Below are 19,286 nucleotides of genomic sequence, written 5' to 3'. Positions count from 1 at the left end.
TCGATGAGAGCTCAAATCTGCACCGCTCGCCATATATCTTCCAACCAGTTACTTTCAGTCCGAAAATAACGAGTTAAACAACTCCTGAGCTTCAAATAGAAACACAATATTCACACTTTTTTATTTGAATTTATTTTATTTTATTTTGTAAGTTCTTAAACGGGTTTTCTTTTAGCTTCTTGTATACAAATTGTTAGCATGATTGAGTGTGTGCGTGTGTGTGTGAGTGGATATGATGTGTTAGAAACCAAATTCAAAACCCAAATTTAAAAAAAAAAACTCTTATATGATTCGCTTATAATATATTTAAAAAAAAAAAAAAAGATTTTTTCATTTATAATAATAATTGTACCATAACAAACACCGCGAATGTGTTTACTGTGTTGTTGTTGTTGTTTAACTTTTCTCTGTGTTTGATGTATGTTGTGTATTGTCCTTTTAGTCCTGTTGTTGTTGTCTGTGATGTTTTTGTAGCGTTTTGTCGTCGTTGTTCGCAGTCTGTTGTCGTGTTGTTGTTTTTCAGTGCATATGTGTTGGATGTTGTATACAAGCGTTACTCGAAAAATGTCACCTATGCCTAAAATTACAGCACGAAAAAAAAAAAAGTTTGTGTTTGTTTTACATCATTAATTATACAATATTCACTTTTCTTTTCTTTTCTTGTTTTTTTTTTTTTTTTTCATTTTTCTTTCTCTTTTAGATTTATGGTTGATTGATTTTCTTTTCTTTTTAATGTTAATATTAATATTAATAATTATTAAATACATAAATTGTAGTAGTAACTTTTCTCTGTTTGTCTACTGCTGTTGCTGTTGGCATTTTGCGTGTTTCTTTACTGTTTTTGTTGTGCAGTGTATGTGTGTGTGTGTGTTTGTGGGTGTGTGGGTGTGTGTGTAGGCGAATGCTTTAGTAGCAAACTCTTTAGCAGTCATCTAGCCAACCATTAATGTCTCTCTTGTCTGCGTGTTTGGTAAAAAGGAAAACAAGTGGTATCGACAAAAAGTTATCGACAAGCGATCGATTGTGATCGCAGAGTGATCTTGGATTGTTAGAAAAACATATATATTTATGTACAAATTGAGGACAAAATTGAATAATAAACAAAGCTTGAGCAGATCTATCAAATGTATTAATATATGTATACAATCTTTATAGAATATATATGGTATATATACCATATATATATATTCATATACAATAAAAAATTTTGTAAATGCTCGGCAGAATTGAAAAAATGTATAATAATAATTTAAATTTCAAATATAAATTTTTAACTAAATGAGTAAAATAATATTTAAAATATATTGCTTAAAAAAAGCACGCACTAAATCGTAAATGTATATGTGAACGTGTGTCTGTGTGTAGGTGTGTGTATCTATAACTGATATATATCAAATAAAAAGTTACGTTAGCTACTCGACTCATCAAAAATTTTAAACACACGCCAAAAAAAACAAAAAAATCCTTTGGGCTATACGATACATATACATATACATATACATATACATATACATATACATATACATATACATATACATATACATATACATATACATATACATATACATATACATATGCATATACATATACATATACATATACATATACATATCCATATACATATACATATACATATACATATACATATACATATACATATACATATACATATACATATACATATACATATACATATACATATATACGTTCTCGTTCTCTCTCTATCTCTTTCTTTTTCTGTCTATATATGTATATAAAGTGTCATACATATATATATATATCTATGTATGTCGCCTGCTGATCAGGCATCAGTTATTTTCAGCCATCCAACGAGGGGGCCGTCTCTTTCTCTTTGCATATGGGCGTGACTCTCACTTGGCCAGAAACTCAACGGCGAGTGCCATTTTCTTGGCTGGCGGCATTTCGGCAGTGTTCTACAAAGAAAACCAAAAAGGTGACGAGAAGAGAGAAAATTGATTAATTACATATATACAACCATAAGATGGGGAAATAAGCGGACTAGCTACAAGACTTGAAAGCGAGTCAACTGCAGCGAGTTAACTAGAGCGAGTCCTTAGAGTAGCTTTGCCTAATGCCCATTGGCAACGAGCAACGAGTTGTTGCTTTGTTGTTGTTGTTGTTTTTGTGTTTGTTTTCTCTTTTCACATACCAATTCGGAATTGTCACGCTTTGCGGCTGAAACGTGACTGGACTTGAGCGTTAGGGGCGATTCCTGGCTGTCAGCCGATTCGTTGTGATTGTTGTTAGTCGCTGTTTTGGCGGGCGCAGCGCTGCTGCTGCTGCTGCTGTTGTTGTTGTTGTTGTTGTTATTGTTGCTGCTGCTGTTGCTGGACAGCGTTGAGGTGGAGACAGAATTGGCAACTATTTGCACTGCATCGCTGCTCGAGGAGTTGGTCGCCGTATCCGATTCGTCGACAATTGTTATAGTGGGCGTGGCTTTACTAACAGCAGCAGCCGCAGCAGCTGCCGCGCCAGTTACTGCAGCAACTGTTGCTGCTGCGCCAGATGCAGCTGAGGCAGCAACTGTTGCTGTTGCTGCTGCTGCTGCCGAGCTGCCGTCAGTGCTCAAGTCCGACTTCTTCTTGGCAATCTCATCTTTTTTTTCCTCGCTCGCCTCACTGGAGGAGCTGGCAACAGTTGCTGCCGCTGCCGCTGCTGCTGCTGCTGCTGCTGCTGCTGCTGTTGGTGGAGTAGCTCCTGTCGCTGATGCAGCTGCTGCTGCTGCTGCAGTCTCAGAGCCTTGCTCCTCGAGCAATGCCTCCTCCGCCTTGGCTTCATATTCCTTAACGATCTCGTCTAGATTATAGCGTCGTCGATTGTTTAAGTAGTAGGTGCGCACATGCGCCTCCGTCTTGGTGCCAACCACCTTGGCGATCATCTGCATGGAGGAAGTCCCCAATGAGTCACTCCATCTCTACTGCGATCTCGGCCCATTTACTCACCTGAAAGTTCTTGCCATAGTCGCGCAGGGCGAGCAGAACTACCTTGTTCTCATCACTTGTCCAACGTGGTGAAATGCGCGTTGGCTGAGCATTGGCTGCTGCGGCGGCTGCGGCAGCTGCTGCTGTTGGCGCTGGTGTTGCCGCCGCTGTTGCTGTGCCTGGGGAAGTCGACGACGTCGTCGTCGTCGTTGTTGTCGTCTCTCCTGCAGCAACTGCAGCTGCTCCTGCTGCGCCGGCTCCGGCTGCTCCTGGCAAGGCTTTGGCTGCATTGCTGCCGCCCTCATCCATCTGTTGGCCATCGTTGCAGTCCTTTTCCAGCTGCTCCAATAGTTGCCTATTCTTTTGTATCTGTAAAATGGGCCATGGGGCATTAAATCCAAAAGTTCGGGAAGATAGAGAGAACGAGAGCGCGAGAGGGTTGCGGGATGAGGGGGAAACAGTATGTCAAGTCTGTGTAGATTGTAAATACGGTCCGTTCATAGTCCATTCTGTCTATGTATGCGTGTGCGTATGTTCGATGCGACCTGCAATTGTGTGTGTGTGTGTGTGTGTACGATATGTACGATATGTATAAATGATATGATATGCGTATACGATACGATACGATACGATACGATACGATATGCAGGCTGCTGATATATTGTATATATTTCTATGTGTTTTTCTGTGGGTGTGTGTGTGTGTGTGTGTGTGTGTATGTGTGTGTGAATAAACGGCATAATGAACTACTGTAATCCAACTATGGAAGCTTTAGATACCCTAGAAATATATACACGAGCAGGTATTAAGCTTTAGAGTTGTAGGACGAGCTACTAACTGTAAGCTAGAATACCCTAGATAAACTTTTTGAAGTGTTACTTCACTGAGCTGTTGGCGATTTTCTAATATCTTGAACACCCTGCACAAGTTCTTTACCAACATTCCAGCTCGATTGGAAATCAGAAATAAGCAGCTGGATCTTGATTCGTAGCTTGTGCATTCAGTTTGATAGGACTGAAATGTATATTTACGATATATATTATACAAATGATATACATATACGACTGGAATACACATCCAGTTCTATATAACTGGAACGTAACAAAAGCTGCAGCGGTTCTTCAAAGTTGACATTCTATTTAACTGGAACGTAAGAAAAGCTGCATTGGTTCTTCAATGTTTACATTCCAGTCCAAGCTTCTTGCATTGCAGTTACTGCATATTCATCCTAACGTTATCTAACAGGGGCCTCGAATGGGAACTGCATCCATGTTCTCCAGTCCGCAAAGCTTCTACATTCCAAAGTACGAAAGTTGATTTTGATGCTGATGTGGATGAATGAATACTTAAAGTTTCTTACTTCGGCCATGAGGGCGGCTATTTTGCGATCGCCTTCGGCTAGATATTCGCACGGATTTTTGCAGCTGGCCAGGGCGGTGAGATCGTCGTGATTGATATACATGCCACGCGGCGGTTTCCGCTTGGAACGATCCGCCGCAGCGGCAGTGTTGTTGTTGTTGTTGTTGTTATTATTGTTGTTGGTATTGTGATTATTATTGTTCGTATTATTAGTATTGCTATTGCTGTTGTTGTTGTTGTTGTGTGCGGAACGTTTGGAGGACACGACGCTATCCGGCCCAGAGATCGGACGTCGATTCCCAGTGCGTCTATCGCATGAGCAAAACAACAGCAACAAAATATCGAATTCAAAATGGAAAGAGGCGGGAAACAAGGCAAAACAAGCACAACATTAAACATGAATGAACGAAGGATTGAGTGAGTGTATGTATGTGTGTGAGTGTGCGTGTGTATGGGCGAATGTGTGTGTGTGTGTGTGTGTAGGTCAGCAAGTTATGCAACATTCAGTTTTTGTACGAGTTCAAAGAGCGTAAGAATGGAAAAGAGAGAAAGAGAGAGAGAGAGAGAGAGAGAGAGAGAGAGAAAACTTAGCATTAGCTTCGATTTGTACAACATAATTTAGCTAAAGTTGATTTTTTTTTTTTTTTTTTTGGGAATATCTACCTCCAGTGCGTGTGACAACTTTTGCACATGCGACCCAATGGCGAATCGAACAATATGTAGCAGACAACGTTGCAATTTTTGCAAAAACCGCCCACAACGACGCGCCGGCCGCTGCCGTTGCTGTTGCCAGTGTTGCCAGCATTGTGATTGTTGATATCGTTATCAAACTCGATGCCATTATCGATGGTCAGACCACAGCCGGGCAGGCCAAAGCCGAGCATATCATCGCTCAAGGCATTCGTATAGATGCACAGCTGCTCGGCATCCAGTTCAATGCTGTTGTTGTTATTGCCGTTGCTGCCGCTGCCCGCGCCAACGCCACTGCCGCTGCTGCTTCCGCCGCCATTGTTATTTCCGTTATCCCCAGATGCATTGCTGCTGTTGTTGTTGGCACTTCCATTACTGCCTGGCAATCCGCCATTATTGTTATGGGCCTTCTGCCGTTCGTTTTCGTTGTTTTTTGGGTTTACGTTTATTTTTATTTTTTTTTTAATTTTCATTATATTATTATTTTTTTTTTTTTTATACCGACGCAGTCGCAATAGCAGCAGCAGCAAGCGAATTCAATGAATTTCGATATCGTTTGGGATTTTTAATAATTCGATTTTGTTTCGTACGTTATTTTATATTAATGGATCGTTGTTTATTTTTTTTTCGGACAATGTTTTTTTAATGTGTTTATGTTGGTTTATTTTCACAGTAAATGCAAAGAGAAGAGAAAAAAAACAGTTTGTTGGTTTTTTTTGTTTGGCTTTAGTTCACTTGGTATCACTTAAAATGTAGTTTGTTGTTTGTTCGCTGCTCTCTTAAATCCCAAGATTACTTTAAGCTTGCGCGCAAGCACCCACCTCCAGCAAAACCCCACCCCCATTTGATCATCATCAACTCTTCAGCAAAAAGCAATACAGAAAAAAAAAAAAACAAAATAAAGAAATAAATAAAAAAAAATAAAAATAAAAAAATATGAAGCACATGCAAAATTTGAAATTTTCAACGTGTGCTTCTTCTTATCTTATTCTTCTTCTCCGCCTTTATCTAATTCTTCTTTTTGCTTTTTCCCTCTGGCTGATTTTCAAAGCTCCGTCTGCTGCTATATTTGAACTGCGAGGCGCATGAAAATGTAAGCGTGTATGTGTGTGTATATGCATGTGTATGTATGCGTGTGTGTGAAATCACTTTTAACAACGTTGGTTTTGTCTGCATCAGTCTCCACGAGTCTTTGGTGAGGTACTTTTTCTTTAGTATTTTTGGTACTTTTTTTCAGAATCTGTTTTTTGGGACTTTGTGTTTTTGTTCTTTTTGGTATTTGGCTTTGGTACCAAATATGGCTTACTGCAAAGACAAAAGCTCAAAAGCTAGACTACCACATACACATGCATGCAAACACATATACGTATACAGCATACATAGATATACATATGCATATGTACCCATTAAAGCTTCGTCAAACTGTTGATCAAATTTTTTGTCGCTTTTTCTTTTCTGCAATCAGGGAAATTTCTTTCTCTCACACTCTCGCTCTCTTGCTGAAGTTGCGTAGATATTGCACGTGCTAGTGTGTATATATAGATGTATATGTGTGTATGTGTGTGCGTGAGTGTGTTTGTCTCATTGTGTACAAATACTAAGATTTCACCTTCCAAGTAAAGCAGAATGTTTCACTGAGTTAAGAGACGCCTAATTAGAGAAATCGCATAGGGGAAATGGAGTAGAGCGCAGAGCAACTGCTGCAAGCAATGAGCGAGCTCAGAACGTGAGACGTTCCACTGTGCATAACGACCTATTTGAAGAGGACGCGCGCAGAGACGGGTGGGGACATATGTATACACACCTACATCACAAATAGTATATACATATTTGATAAATATAAATATATATAAGAGAATTTTGTAAAGTTGAATTCAGTATGGGTAAACAACAAAAAATAAATAGAAATTCAATCAATAAATATATTGTATATACATATTCATATAAATATACATACAAACGTGTTTAAGTATATAAATATGTATGTAACAACTATTAGTAAAATGATCAGTCAACTAGATATATTAATAAAAGGACAATCAAAGGAAAGGAGATAGGTGTCAATGATACATATGCATATCGTATATACATGTGTAAGACATACGTGTATGTGTGCGTGTATGGATGTGTGTGCATATATTACTAGTCAATGAATGCATTTAGTTGAAACTCTTAATTAAAAAACCAACTAAAGCTCCTTAAGAGATCAATAGGGGAAGGAAAGAATAACTGAATCATAGCACTAACTAATACACCCCCAGTTTTCCATACCTCATGAAAAATGCAGACGGAAATGGAAATGGAACATGGCTACAGAGAGAGCTAATTATGCTCGACCAACTCGGAAGACAACTTCAAACTCCAAGATGAAGTTAGACAGTTAGATAGACATAACTTTCCCCAAAGCTTCTCAATATGAGGGAGAGCTACGTGAACATATATTGTTATATGCACTATTATTCTTTAATATTTATATTTTTCTTTTACTTTTGTTTTTAACATTTGTTTTTTTTTTTTATAGGAATAAGAAACACATGTAAATATATTTGTTGTTTATTATTTTTGTAGTCTTTCGTTTGGTTTCTTTAATGTTAGCATTAACTTTTGTGATTATCATCAGCATTATTATTATCATTATCATTATCATTATCATATCAACAATCATTTACGCTCATTAGCTCAATATTTCTTTCTCTATATATAATTTGTGTATATATAACTATTTGATTCAGATCTATATATATATATAGTTTCGAATAAACTATATCAATCTTTGATTTCTTTTTTTTTTTTTTTTTTTTTTTTTTTTTTAATACAAAATAATTTGTTATAAATTACTATAATATATAATATATATTATATATGTGCCTTACGTCTAAGTCAAGCGATTTAAATTTTCTTTTGTTTTACTTAGTTTCGAAACTTAAAAAAAAAAAATTAAATATTCATAAAAAAAAAAAACACACACTCATGTGGCTTAGTGTGAGTCTTAAGCATGTTGGTCAGTGTAATTCTTTTATTCTCGATTTGGCATAAAATACATACAAAATCAATGTACGTCTGTGTGTATGCTTGTGCGTGAGCGTGTATGTGAGTGCGGGTGTGTGTATGTGTGTGAAAGTTTTTATGAGAGATATGCAGGCACGGCGATTATCTGAAAAAAGTAACGAACCATATTTATACTCTATATCTATTAAACGAAACCTAACTACCCTAAAGTAAAGAAGAAACAAAACCATAGAGCATACAGACAATATATTAAAAACTGTATACATATATAATATATGTATGTATACGCATACAACCAGAGATCAACGCAAAAGAAAAGGACAGTAGCTCTATTACTACAGAAATGAGTATCATTCATGATAAATTACTTGATCTAGAACAATTACAGAAAACATTTAAGATTCTCATTCATTTAAATTGAAACTACTTTACCAACTTCCGCTTCAACAGATCGTTTTAGCTCTCATTCGGATAAATTTCATTAGAAGCGGACCAGAAACACAAAAGTTGCCTATCATAGAGCTTGGAAAGGAATAGATGTATGTATATGTGTGTGTGTGTGTCTGTGTATTCGTTTGTATGGAGGTGTAGGTTTGCTACAGGGTATCTCTTAGCCAGGCTCTTTTTACTGCAGCACTCGCATTTTGCTTAACAAATTTGACTTGAATTTGACAGTTTGCTCATAAAGGAGTTGCTATTATATAATAAGAAATTTAAAGAAAATTATATATGTATGGATAGTCTAAGAGTTTAGATTTAATTTGTCCAAGAAGTATATATAAATATAAATGTATGCTTCGTCAACTTATTATCTATATTTGGTATTTCTTTTGTTCCACTCCAAGGCCACACCCCTTTTACACAAACACACACGCACACTAGAGGCACATATACACTCACAGTTGCAGACACGCACACACATACGCACACACATTTATACAGGCCGCACATAAATACCTTTTCATTATTTTCTATAAATAATGCATTTCGATAACGATAGCTCAATCTTTTCGAAAGATTTCATGCCATAGATAGATATGCTACATATACATACATACAAATATGCATGAGTATCTATCTTTATTAGTAGATATCAATCTATTTAGCTACATGTCCATATATTTCTATGTATCTTCTGACTCTATTTATCTTAATATATTATTCTATCTCTGTGTATCTTCGTATATCTATCTATTTATTTGCTTATAAGTATCTGTATATGTAATCTATATATATATGTATATATATATATCAATTTCAATCTATCTATCCATATAATCCACTGAAGATAATACTGAACTAGTAATGATATATTGCAATACTATATTTCATAACTTTCGGAGCAGAATGTCTTATAATGATAACCTCCATAAATACAATATTTTTATATAATACTCAAATTTCTGCTTCAACATGTTAATAATTTCTTTATAAATATATATAAATTAACTAAAATCTAATAAGCTTCGAATAATAATCTAACTATACATTACAATCATAGATACAGACAGATGTCATAGATAGCGCTAATTCAGATACTCTATAGATAGCTATCTAATATACATTTGAGAAAACAACATTTGAAGAGCTACAAGAAAGCTCGAGAAAGCCGTGTGCGCTTGTATGTGTGTATGTATGTGCGCGTATGTGCAATTCTGTATGTAGATGAGAATGAATTAAGACGAATATCTCAAGCTATGCAAATTTATGCATGGGGACGAGCTGATGATGATTCAGATGTGTGGATGTATATATGTATATGAAAGTATAGATATATTGATGTACTGATGTACGGTGTAGCATGGAGAAGAGTAGGATGATGTCTCGGAGGAGTGGCAGAGTCTTGCTTATTGTCATTGTTTAGTTTTGAGTATTTTGGTTATCTTTGTCTTTCGATTTATCGATCGAGATTGTAAGTGCTAAGCGATAATTACCTTGTCGTTATCGTTATCGGATTCCTCATTGCTGCCTAGCTCGCTGCCATTCTCGGAGCCGTCCTTGACAGCGGCCTTTAACATTTTCTCCTGTCGATCCATTGCGCTGCTGCGATGACGCGTCTTCTTCCACGAATAATAATACTTGACCAAACTGGCGATCGATTTATCCGGCAACTAGCAACAAGAAGACAGTTTTTAGCTACATCTCTTCATCGTATTACATATATATCAATATATATAGGGTCAGAGAGAAATAGGGAGAGATTTGTCTACCATTTGGCGTATACGATGAAAGCTCTTGCCATGAAACTGAAAGGCTTGCTCGAACAGCACTTTATCCTCCATGGTCCATTCGTCGGGAAAAGGTGTAAAGTTAGCCAAGTCCATGACAGCGCGTTCCAAATCGTGCTTATGCCAGAATAACATGCCTAAAGCTTGTTCGCCATTATAGCCATACTTGTCCTTGGCCACCGAAATATATTCCTCCACTGAAGAAAGAGAAGTAGAAGAGAATATTATAGATTCAGGCAGCGGCAGGTTGTCTATCGATTATCGCTTACGTTTAATGTCGGGTATCTCTTTGGTGGGAGACCACACTAGCAGCGCACGCTCATTCATCAGTTCTGGACGACGTTCCAGCTCAGGCACTAGCGGTGGACACACAGCCTGGTAGTCACGACCAACACGGATTTTCTCTGAAAGAATGACAAAATTTGAAATTGCACGGCTGAAGAACTGTATGGAATTACAAAGTGCTTACCTTCATATTCAGATTGCTTCGCCTTGGACTTGCCATTTCGCTTGGTTGCTACATGGAGATCAAGTTAGGTGAAAGAAGTAGATTTTAATAAAAATGATGTGCATATATACAGATAGTCATCTATATACTCACAGTTATCGTCGTCGGAGCTCTCGGGTGTGCCTGCTCCTGTGACAGCAGCGGCTTTCTCATTTGCGTTGCCTGAATTAACAGAGTTGCCACCTACCCCCAGCCCGCCAGCATTGTGGCCATGCCCAGCAGCAGCGGCTGCGGCAGCAGTAGCAGCGCTGCCACCGCCGCTCTGATGTGTATTGGGGCTGGGTCCACGTGAGCGACGGCCATTGCGGACTATGTCGCCGGTGTTGCGCTCGGCCAACACCATCTTGTCGCGTATGAGCTGGGAGCGTTTATTTTGTTTCTCCAGCGTGCCGCGTATTATTGCAACTCCAATCACAAAGAAAACAAACAAACAACAGCACCAACGAGGAGCAACTGCAAAAGGAAATCAATAGTTCCAATTTGGTTATTGTACAATTCTCTTGAACCACAAATCTTAGACGAGAAATGAAGTGCACAATAAATCTATCACTCAAAGGCAACTAATAGAAAAATTTACGAAAAAGTATATTAAATAGAAACTCGGCGCATTTTAAGCAAAGTAGGCAATCTTCCTACGAGTCGCACTTTATCGTAACAACCGTAGTGTGCTGTCAAAAGATTATACATCTGTATTTGTGCGTGTGCTATACACATCTATATATGTATGCGCGTGTGTATTCGCGCGTGTGCCTGTATGTGTGCGCGATGATTGCGAGTGTGTGCGTATTAGCCCAAGCAGCTGAGATGCAATGCAAAGTGCACATTTTAAACACGTATAAAAACATCAAATACTTTATGGCTTACCTTTAACTGCTACCCGTTTGCAATAAACAAACAAACGAGAGAGAACAAATACAACTATTTAAAGACTTGCGCCTCAAACAAACGGAGGGTATAATATACTATAGCAGCTGCTTTCGCTTATTTACACGATTGAGAGTTTATTAAATTACAACACGGAGCCGTATTATTGCTCATGCAATGCACACTTTGTAATATGTTCAGGTTTTAGAATTTGAAACTCAGCGACTAAGGCGACGGGGTTGTTGCGCGCAGGTAACTAAAACCTAAACTGAACGCGAAAAAAAAATACTCGCGTATGACAAAATTCTGCATTGGCCGTTCCACAGCGTACTTTGCCAGTAACGACCGTAGCGTAGCTTTGTCTGTCGGTTTGGTCGTTTAATTTTATTCTGTTGGTCAATAGGTTACGCGACACGCACGAACTTTTTATCGTAGCAGCGGATAGAAATACACTTAGGTAATTAATTAAACCACAGAGAATTTGTTTAAATTAATTTTATATGTAATACGGCGTAAAATGTCCGCAAGAGCCGAAATTAATTTAAACTGTGCCTGCAAGATGCAACGTTGCAAAAGACATTATCGATATAGCTGTGTTTTGATATCGATTCGATTTTAGCTGTCTAGTGATGCCATCGTTGTCGATCATGAAACGATCTGTAGGCATTTAAAAAAGCAAAAAAAGAAAACAGTAAATAAATAAATAACAAAATCATAACATTCTATGTGTACGAAAATGAAGGGCCAGATTACTTATTTTATTGATATATACCGTAAAATCTCTCTCTGCATCTAGATAAATTCAACCTGATAAAAATGTGATCAAATAACTGTTTATACTTTAGGTTTATTAGCCATATTAACTCCAATTAATAATTCATAAGTAATATAAATATCATACTTATTTGTATAACTTTTTTTTTAAACATGTGACAATTATATGGTGTGGCAACGCCTACAAAACCATGCTCGATAACCAATAGCTCACGCATATCGGCCATGCTCCAGATTCGACAGTTTTTCCGCTAGGTGGCGATACGGCGGGCGCAAAGTAAAGTCTCAGACGTGCGAGTGGTCAAATTTTTTCTATACGTGAAAATAATCCAAGTGCAAGTAACCCAAAAACGCAACGCAATGGCTGCTAGATTTATACAGAAAATTGTAAGATCATAAGAGAGTTTAATAAAATAATTTTAACAGCTTGCCAAATTAGTTAAGCAAACATTGTATGTGCCGCGACTGTCAACCCTTTCGCAATTCTCCTTCGCCTTCTGTCCCGCAGACACATACACGCATACAGATGCAATATTTGCCCATTTGTGATTACGTGCGCCCTTCCAGGAGGGGAAAGAAACCAAAAGAAATAACTAATAATAACGAAACATAAACTAACTTTTTGATTTTGTTCTTAACATACAACCCCAACCAACGTGCAAACAACCTCAACAACAACAACAACACATTACGCAAAAAATATATTTGGCAGTTGAAGCAATTGGGTTTTCAGGCGGCGACCGAGTCAACGTCCTTGGCCGGAGCAACACTTAAAGCCAAGGTGCGTGCACTTTCAACAGCAACAGCAACAGAACCAACTACCGTTGGTCAAAAAGATGGAGCGTAAGAAAAACAAGCACTGCTTCGTTTACATAACACACCGCGTGAATGAGGGATGGGGCGGGGGGTTGATGGAAGATTGCCTACATTGTCTAAGACTTCTTGATAGTTGCAAAACCAAAAACACTTCAATTCGATTCTGATCAATTTGGGAAAACAAACACCCTCATAAATTAGAATCTTAAGCTTATCAGTTTCTATATTTTGCACGGGTTGCATAAATAGCGATGGCAACGCCGCCGCCTGCCTGCCAGCCCACCTTGCCAGACGCGCTTAACCTCAACGCGCGATTAGCTGCAGCACCAACGCTGCTTCCGTTTGCATGCGCGAGATGTCGCTTATGTAACCAGACATCTGGCAACCGGATAGGTTCTGCAGATTGTGATCCTGTGTCGCTGTGGATTGCGTTTGTAATTAATTGGCATTTAAATTTGTCTGCTTGCAGGTCAACACAACGCCCGCTGCCACTCGCGGCTATGCGTCCGGGGTCAGAAAGGTAACACTCATACCCGGCGATGGCATCGGCCCCGAGATCTCTGCTGCCGTGCAAAAGATTTTCACTGCCGCCAACGTTCCCATCGAGTGGGAAGCTGTTGATGTAACACCCGTGCGTGTAAGTATTTGATCATATGATTTTTCAACCGTTTATTTTTGAATGAGGCGCGCAGAAACTCGCTGGCAACGCTTGTCTGAAAATAATCGATACTATCGAAAAGCTCGTAGATAATTCATTCACTTACTGGCAACACTTGTCAGTTATATGCCCGCCATATGAATTTGAATATTAATTTAAATACTTTGCTTCTCAGGGTCCCGATGGCAAATTCGGCATACCCCAGGCCGCCATCGATTCGGTCAACACCAACAAGATCGGTCTCAAGGGACCCCTGATGACACCTGTTGGCAAGGGCCATCGTTCGCTTAACTTGGCTCTGCGTAAGGAATTCAACTTGTATGCCAACGTGCGTCCCTGTCGCAGCCTGGAGGGTTACAAGACGCTCTACGATGATGTCGATGTAGTCACAATTCGTGAGAATACTGAAGGTGAATACTCTGGCATCGAGCACGAAATTGTGGATGGCGTCGTCCAGAGTATCAAGCTCATTACGGAGGAAGCGTCGATGCGTGTGGCCGACTATGCTTTCCAGTATGCCAAGAATAACAATCGCAAGAAGGTGACCGTTGTGCACAAGGCCAACATTATGTAAGTAGTAGATCTTTAGGTCTCTAGATCATTAGCTGGACAGGTATATACGTTTATATATCTCCCATTTGACAGGCGTATGTCGGATGGTTTGTTCCTGCGTTGCGTGCGCGATACAGCGAAAAAATATCCGGAAATTCAGTTCGAGGAACGCTACTTGGACACGGTCTGCCTTAATATGGTGCAGAATCCAGGCAAATACGATGTGCTGGTAAGTGGACCCTAATCGAGGGTCGGTGGCTCAATTTGAATTTTATTAACGAGCTGGCAACGCTTGCCGCTAATTTGAATGTTAATTTGAATCATTTCGTTGCTTAAGTAATCTCTCTTTCTTAGGTCATGCCCAATTTGTATGGTGATATTTTATCTGATATGTGCGCCGGCTTGGTCGGTGGTCTTGGCCTAACGCCCTCGGGCAACATGGGCTTGAATGGTGCTCTGTTCGAATCGGTGCATGGCACAGCGCCCGATATTGCCGGCAAGGACTTGGCAAATCCCACAGCTCTGCTACTGTCTGCTGTGATGATGTTGCGTCACATGGAGCTAAATTCGCATGCGGACAAGATTGAACGCGCCGCATTCGAGACCATCAAAGAGGGCAAATATCTAACTGGCGATCTCGGTGGAAAGGCCAAGTGCTCCGAATTCACAAACGAGATCTGCGCCAAGCTTTAAATAGCCAAAGTCTCCGGTGACAAACAGCAAAAACAACTATTTCGGTAGAGTGTTCAAAAATCAACAACAAGCAAAAGAAGGAGAAGAAAAGGAAGAAGAGCTTAAAGCAATTAAGCACTCGCCGCTCAAACCAAATAGCAACATCAACCACAACAAACACTCAATCAAACAATATCTAAATTGAAGCCCGACCGTTTCTAATATTCATTTTATTTAGTTAAATTTGTATATTTACGCAACCCAAGTATTTTTTTTTATGTTCGAATATTCAAATCGAATCAGTTCAAAGCAAGACAACAACAGCAACAACTTTGTATGTTTACAAAACTAATTTCAAGTATTGATTTGTTGCCATCCAAAATGAAAATTTCAATTATAATTTATGTATTTATACATATATATAAATAGATATAAATTTATATTTATATATATGTATATCGGCCGCGAAAGTAATTCTAATTAATTATTATTTATTGTGTTTAGACATCTTTTTTTTTTTTTTTTAACTATTTCCACGTGCGTCTTTTGTTATGTTTAAACAAATTGTAAAAAGGAAGAAAGAAACAACAATCCAAGTCAAGCTGAAAGTTGAGTGCATAGAAAACAAAACAATAATAATATTGATAATAATATTATAATAAATGAATAATTATAATTGAAAACTAAAAAGAAGCAACAAATTACATAGCACATTGTTTATTCATTTGAAAGCAATTGTTATTGTTTCATTGTTTAATCAGGCGTACAAACCGAATGTCATTCAATTTGTTGAAAACTCAATAAAAATATATATTACAAAAACAAAATGTGAATATTTCAATATCCCAAATTAGCAAATGCACTGGGAAAATAATGGGCGCATTCACGAAACAGTGAAGCACGATTATAACAGTATAGTATAACAACAGCGCAGTATAACAGTAGCACAAAATGCCAATATAACGCATAGTAGTATAACAATAGCACAGAGATAGAGATAGGAACGGGCATAGGGAGAGAGCAAGACAAAGCGATTGAGGTAGCGACCAGTTAAACGATAAACGATATTGAAGCTGAAAAGATATAAGGTATTATATACTAGATATGAGATATTATATACCAGATATGAGGTGCATAATACAATAGACGAAAAAAGTAAACAATATGCGAGCTGAGGGGAAGATATGTGCTCCTAGATACGATATAAGGATTGCAAGATATGAAACAATATTGTACTGTAGGTTGTTGAATATGCGAATATACGAAGATCGTATACATGCCTCCGACGCATGTGCGGACTCTATAAATAGACAGATGAAAACTAACCCTTGCAATCCAAGCGACAGATTATCTCAGAGACGAGCGCTGAGCCTTACAAACTCAGCGATGGGATAAGAATAACCAATAGACCAACACGAAGACCTATAAACTCAGCGATATACGCACTAGATTTAAGGGTTAAAAGTACGCATGAGTCCGGCTATATAAACCCAGGCTCAGAGGAATAAAAATCTGTACGAGACTAAACACCATCATAGCCAAGTGTATTCGTTCAAATACCCATGATGTGCCATACGAGAAGGAGGTATAGAACAGAAATCAAATAATTTCCCATCATATTTCTTCTACATCCCAAGGTATATACAAAAACCTGAGCTAAATCAATACCTGGTATATCCCTATATTTAGCTATATATGTATACATATGTACATCTATAAAAACATCAGCATATCTCAAATATTTGCCTTGATTAATCCATGTGTCTTCTGTCATCTGCCTTCGTGTCTTCCAGTCTTCTATTTTCAGTATTATTCATTATCATTATTCAGCATTCAGTTCAATATTCAGTTATCTCTCTGAATATTGATAGTTTTTCGTTTCCAGTCTTGCATTTTCAGTCTTCTGTGTTGCAGTTTAGTGTTTTCAGTCTTGAATTATCAGTCTTTAGTATTCAGTGTAGAATTCTGCAGTCTGCGATCATCGGCCCCCTTATTCATCGTCAGGGTCCGAGTCAATGGAAATGGGCTCTGATGGAGAGAAGGGGATCAGATCAATGTTGCTGATGGGCAGAATGTGCTGGGTCAGCTCTGTGTTCTCGAACAGAATGCGTCCGTTGAGGACGTAGATGCAGCTGCTGTCGGCATAGAGATAGATGTTTGACTCCGGATTTTGGGCCAACAGCTGAATCTGCTGGTTGGAGAGCACGATTTCCGTCTTGGCAATAATCATTGAGACTACAGTTGGCTCGCCAAAGATGTTGGTGCCGCTGTTCTCCTCGTTCAGCATCTGCTGCTCCTTGGATTGGGTACATGAGCGGAAATGAATTCCCACACGATCCCCACGACCGGCGCACATTATGTTCAACTCGGCGTCCGGAAGTAGCTCAATGCCCATCTTGTTGTCGGCGTTGTTTAACAGCTCTGGAATATCAGCGCCCGTCTCCTCCTGGATCATTTGCTTCACGTGCTCCGATAGAGAGCTGTACGGAAAGAGGTGCACATAGGTCTCCGTGAGCGCCAAGCCATCGAGCAGCGGCTCCAACTGCCCCGACGGCTTAGTGCTCAGCCCTTCGATTACCAACGGCGGCCCAGGGATCGGGCAATACCCATTGCCTTTGGTAGCATCGTAGATGCGATACTCGTTGCGATTGATGCGACCGAAGCACAGACGCAGCACATTCACCACCGAGCTGGTGTGCAGTGGGGCAATAACTGCCCATTCGCTCGATGTGTTCGACGCCCCCGACAACTGTTGAAGACAGACCTCCTTGATGTGCTCCATTTGCTCGGCTTGAGTCAGCTCGTCCAGATGCTCCACTTGCGCGATCCCATCCAGCACAGCTAGCCCCATATCAATGCTCTCGTAAGATTCCTCCATTATGGGGTCCTCTGGTACATGCTCGATCAAATCATCTTCATCTAGAGAGCTGAAGTCGATTTCCACTTCCTCGGACTCCGATTCTAAGCCATCCATCTCATCCGAATCTGATACTAGATCCACCTCCAACGGAGCCTCTTGCTGTTGTTGTTGCATCAGCTCACCTTCGACCGCAGCCATAATTATTTCATCGGAGCTGTCATCGGAGCTGCTCACAAGTTCAATGTCTAGCATCATATCTTCCTCGTCCGAAGATGTGCAGTTAAAACTCATGATTTTCACTCCCGCTATATCTCGCAAGCTATAGGGTATATGTAGGTATTATATACGCTCTTAATACTATGTAGATTTCTGCTGTTTAACTTCTTTGCTTACCGGTTTATATAGAGTAGCTATATAGGGTATATTTTTTCTTCCCGTTGCTTCGCTTCCCCGCTCCTTTTCTCTTCTATACGCCCTAGAGTTACTTTGCAGGGGATACACCTAATATATTTCAGGATAACGGCATTTCTAAGATGTGCTTACCAGACTCTTTTTTTCTTCGTAATCTACTCTGTATGGTTATGTCTACAGGATACTATAGTTACCAGACCAGCTACAGATAGACTTCGCGCTTCCAAGAGGTTTTCACTTGCTCCTTCTTTGCTCCCCTTCCGCCAAAGTACTGGCACCGACGGTGCAGATGAACTCTACCCTAGCTTGGTGCACGCTTTGGTCTATACCGTTCTCTTTTTCTATAGCCTATTTGTTGCCTTTTTCTAGTTCTCCCTCTTTAGTAATTTGCCGAATTTCTCGTAATTGTTTTTTCGAAAAAAAAATAATTTTTTTATTTTTTATTTTTTTTATTTTAGAAGTGCTCCGATTTTCAGCCTTACTTAAAGTTATATGATTTCTATTTGCTTGGCTCCTATGTGGAATGGCCCAGGCCACTTTGATTTATGATGATGAAGGCTACAAATGGGTACAGATTTCAAGGAATATAGTTGGAACTAGCTTGCTCAGTTTCATCTCTAAGTTATTGAAATCGACTCGTTAATCAAATTCCGGAACAGGCTCATCACTAAATAATTTTGAAAAAGCGCCCTTTACTTAAATATATTGTTCTCAAGGAATGTTGGCTGGGCTATAAACCATTTATAGCTGAAAAAACGGATTTTTGAAATGAGAATTCATAATAATACACATAGTTTTTTTATTTATTTTTTTTTAATTTGAAAATATTTCATTTCATTTATTTTTAACTAATTACATTTTAATTTAGGTTTACAAAATTAAGTTCGTTATATAATTCATATTATATATTTGTAGGCTTCTGTTTTTACTAATATACTAATAG

The 19,286-nt window shown here is 38.8% G+C and overlaps 3 protein-coding genes across 12 annotated transcripts; 1 reads left to right on the top strand and 2 right to left on the bottom strand.

Moving 5' to 3' along the window:
- Positions 1 to 1,726: 1,726 nt before the first annotated feature.
- Positions 1,727 to 12,183, bottom strand: LOC6585637 (REST corepressor). Of its 8 annotated transcripts, none has more exons than XM_032732772.2 (11): positions 11,601 to 12,183; positions 10,830 to 11,189; positions 10,698 to 10,757; positions 10,498 to 10,632; positions 10,211 to 10,425; positions 9,935 to 10,111; positions 4,965 to 5,401; positions 4,303 to 4,609; positions 2,964 to 3,311; positions 2,171 to 2,899; positions 1,727 to 1,934 (listed from the first exon to the last, which is right to left on the bottom strand). In XM_032732772.2, exons 2-11 carry the CDS (start codon positions 11,077 to 11,079, stop codon positions 1,872 to 1,874), a joined length of 2,721 nt encoding a protein of 906 aa, XP_032588663.2. In that variant the 5' UTR covers positions 11,080 to 11,189; positions 11,601 to 12,183; the 3' UTR covers positions 1,727 to 1,871. The 8 variants fall into 8 exon arrangements, with proteins under 8 accessions (XP_032588663.2, XP_043867562.1, XP_032588664.2 ...); XM_044011627.1 differs by having other exon boundaries at positions 4,965 to 5,398; XM_032732773.2 differs by having other exon boundaries at positions 10,698 to 10,745.
- Positions 12,184 to 12,616: 433 nt separating this feature from the next.
- Positions 12,617 to 15,477, top strand: LOC6585638 (probable isocitrate dehydrogenase [NAD] subunit alpha, mitochondrial). Of its 2 annotated transcripts, XM_002011230.4 has the most exons (6): positions 12,617 to 12,761; positions 13,087 to 13,155; positions 13,660 to 13,827; positions 14,024 to 14,418; positions 14,494 to 14,629; positions 14,755 to 15,477. In XM_002011230.4, exons 1-6 carry the CDS (start codon positions 12,735 to 12,737, stop codon positions 15,091 to 15,093), a joined length of 1,134 nt encoding a protein of 377 aa, XP_002011266.1. In that variant the 5' UTR covers positions 12,617 to 12,734; the 3' UTR covers positions 15,094 to 15,477. The 2 variants fall into 2 exon arrangements, with proteins under 2 accessions (XP_002011266.1, XP_015016460.1); XM_015160974.3 differs by lacking the exon at positions 13,087 to 13,155 and having other exon boundaries at positions 12,619 to 12,761.
- Positions 15,478 to 16,726: 1,249 nt separating this feature from the next.
- Positions 16,727 to 18,902, bottom strand: LOC6585639. 2 transcript variants are annotated; one of them, XM_032732854.2, is made up of 3 exons: positions 18,476 to 18,902; positions 18,326 to 18,433; positions 16,727 to 18,251 (listed from the first exon to the last, which is right to left on the bottom strand). In XM_032732854.2, the coding sequence occupies exon 3, from the start codon at positions 18,221 to 18,223 to the stop codon at positions 17,063 to 17,065; it is 1,161 nt and encodes a 386-aa protein (XP_032588745.1). In that variant the 5' UTR covers positions 18,224 to 18,251; positions 18,326 to 18,433; positions 18,476 to 18,902; the 3' UTR covers positions 16,727 to 17,062. The 2 variants fall into 2 exon arrangements, with proteins under 2 accessions (XP_032588745.1, XP_002011267.1); XM_002011231.4 differs by having other exon boundaries at positions 18,326 to 18,416.
- Positions 18,903 to 19,286: the final 384 nt, after the last annotated feature.

This window comes from Drosophila mojavensis, unplaced genomic scaffold (genome assembly GCF_018153725.1).
Source record: "Drosophila mojavensis isolate 15081-1352.22 unplaced genomic scaffold, ASM1815372v1 contig_136, whole genome shotgun sequence".
In the NCBI taxonomy this organism is placed as follows: Eukaryota; Metazoa; Arthropoda; class Insecta; order Diptera; family Drosophilidae; genus Drosophila; species Drosophila mojavensis.
This window is presented reverse-complemented; position numbering and strand designations above follow the sequence as displayed.

Excerpts from the sequence above, each read along its gene's own strand:
- LOC6585638 (XM_002011230.4), top strand. The coding sequence starts at position 12,735 with ATGGCTGCTAGATTTATACAGAAAATT. Across the intron at positions 12,762-13,086 it reads CTAGATTTATACAGAAAATT|TTGAAGCAATTGGGTTTTCA; the intron begins GTAAGATCATAA and ends TATATTTGGCAG. Across the intron at positions 14,630-14,754 it reads CAGGCAAATACGATGTGCTG|GTCATGCCCAATTTGTATGG; the intron begins GTAAGTGGACCC and ends TCTCTTTCTTAG.
- LOC6585639 (XM_032732854.2), bottom strand. The coding sequence starts at position 18,223 with ATGAGTTTTAACTGCACATCTTCGGACGAGGAAGATATGATGCTAGAC.
- LOC6585637 (XM_032732772.2), bottom strand. The coding sequence starts at position 11,079 with ATGGTGTTGGCCGAGCGCAACACCGGCGACATAGTCCGCAATGGCCGT. Across the intron at positions 10,633-10,697 it reads GAAGCAATCTGAATATGAAG|AGAAAATCCGTGTTGGTCGT; the intron begins GTAAGCACTTTG and ends TCATTCTTTCAG. Across the intron at positions 5,402-9,934 it reads CCGATAACGATAACGACAAG|AAGGCCCATAACAATAATGG; the intron begins GTAATTATCGCT and ends AACGAACGGCAG.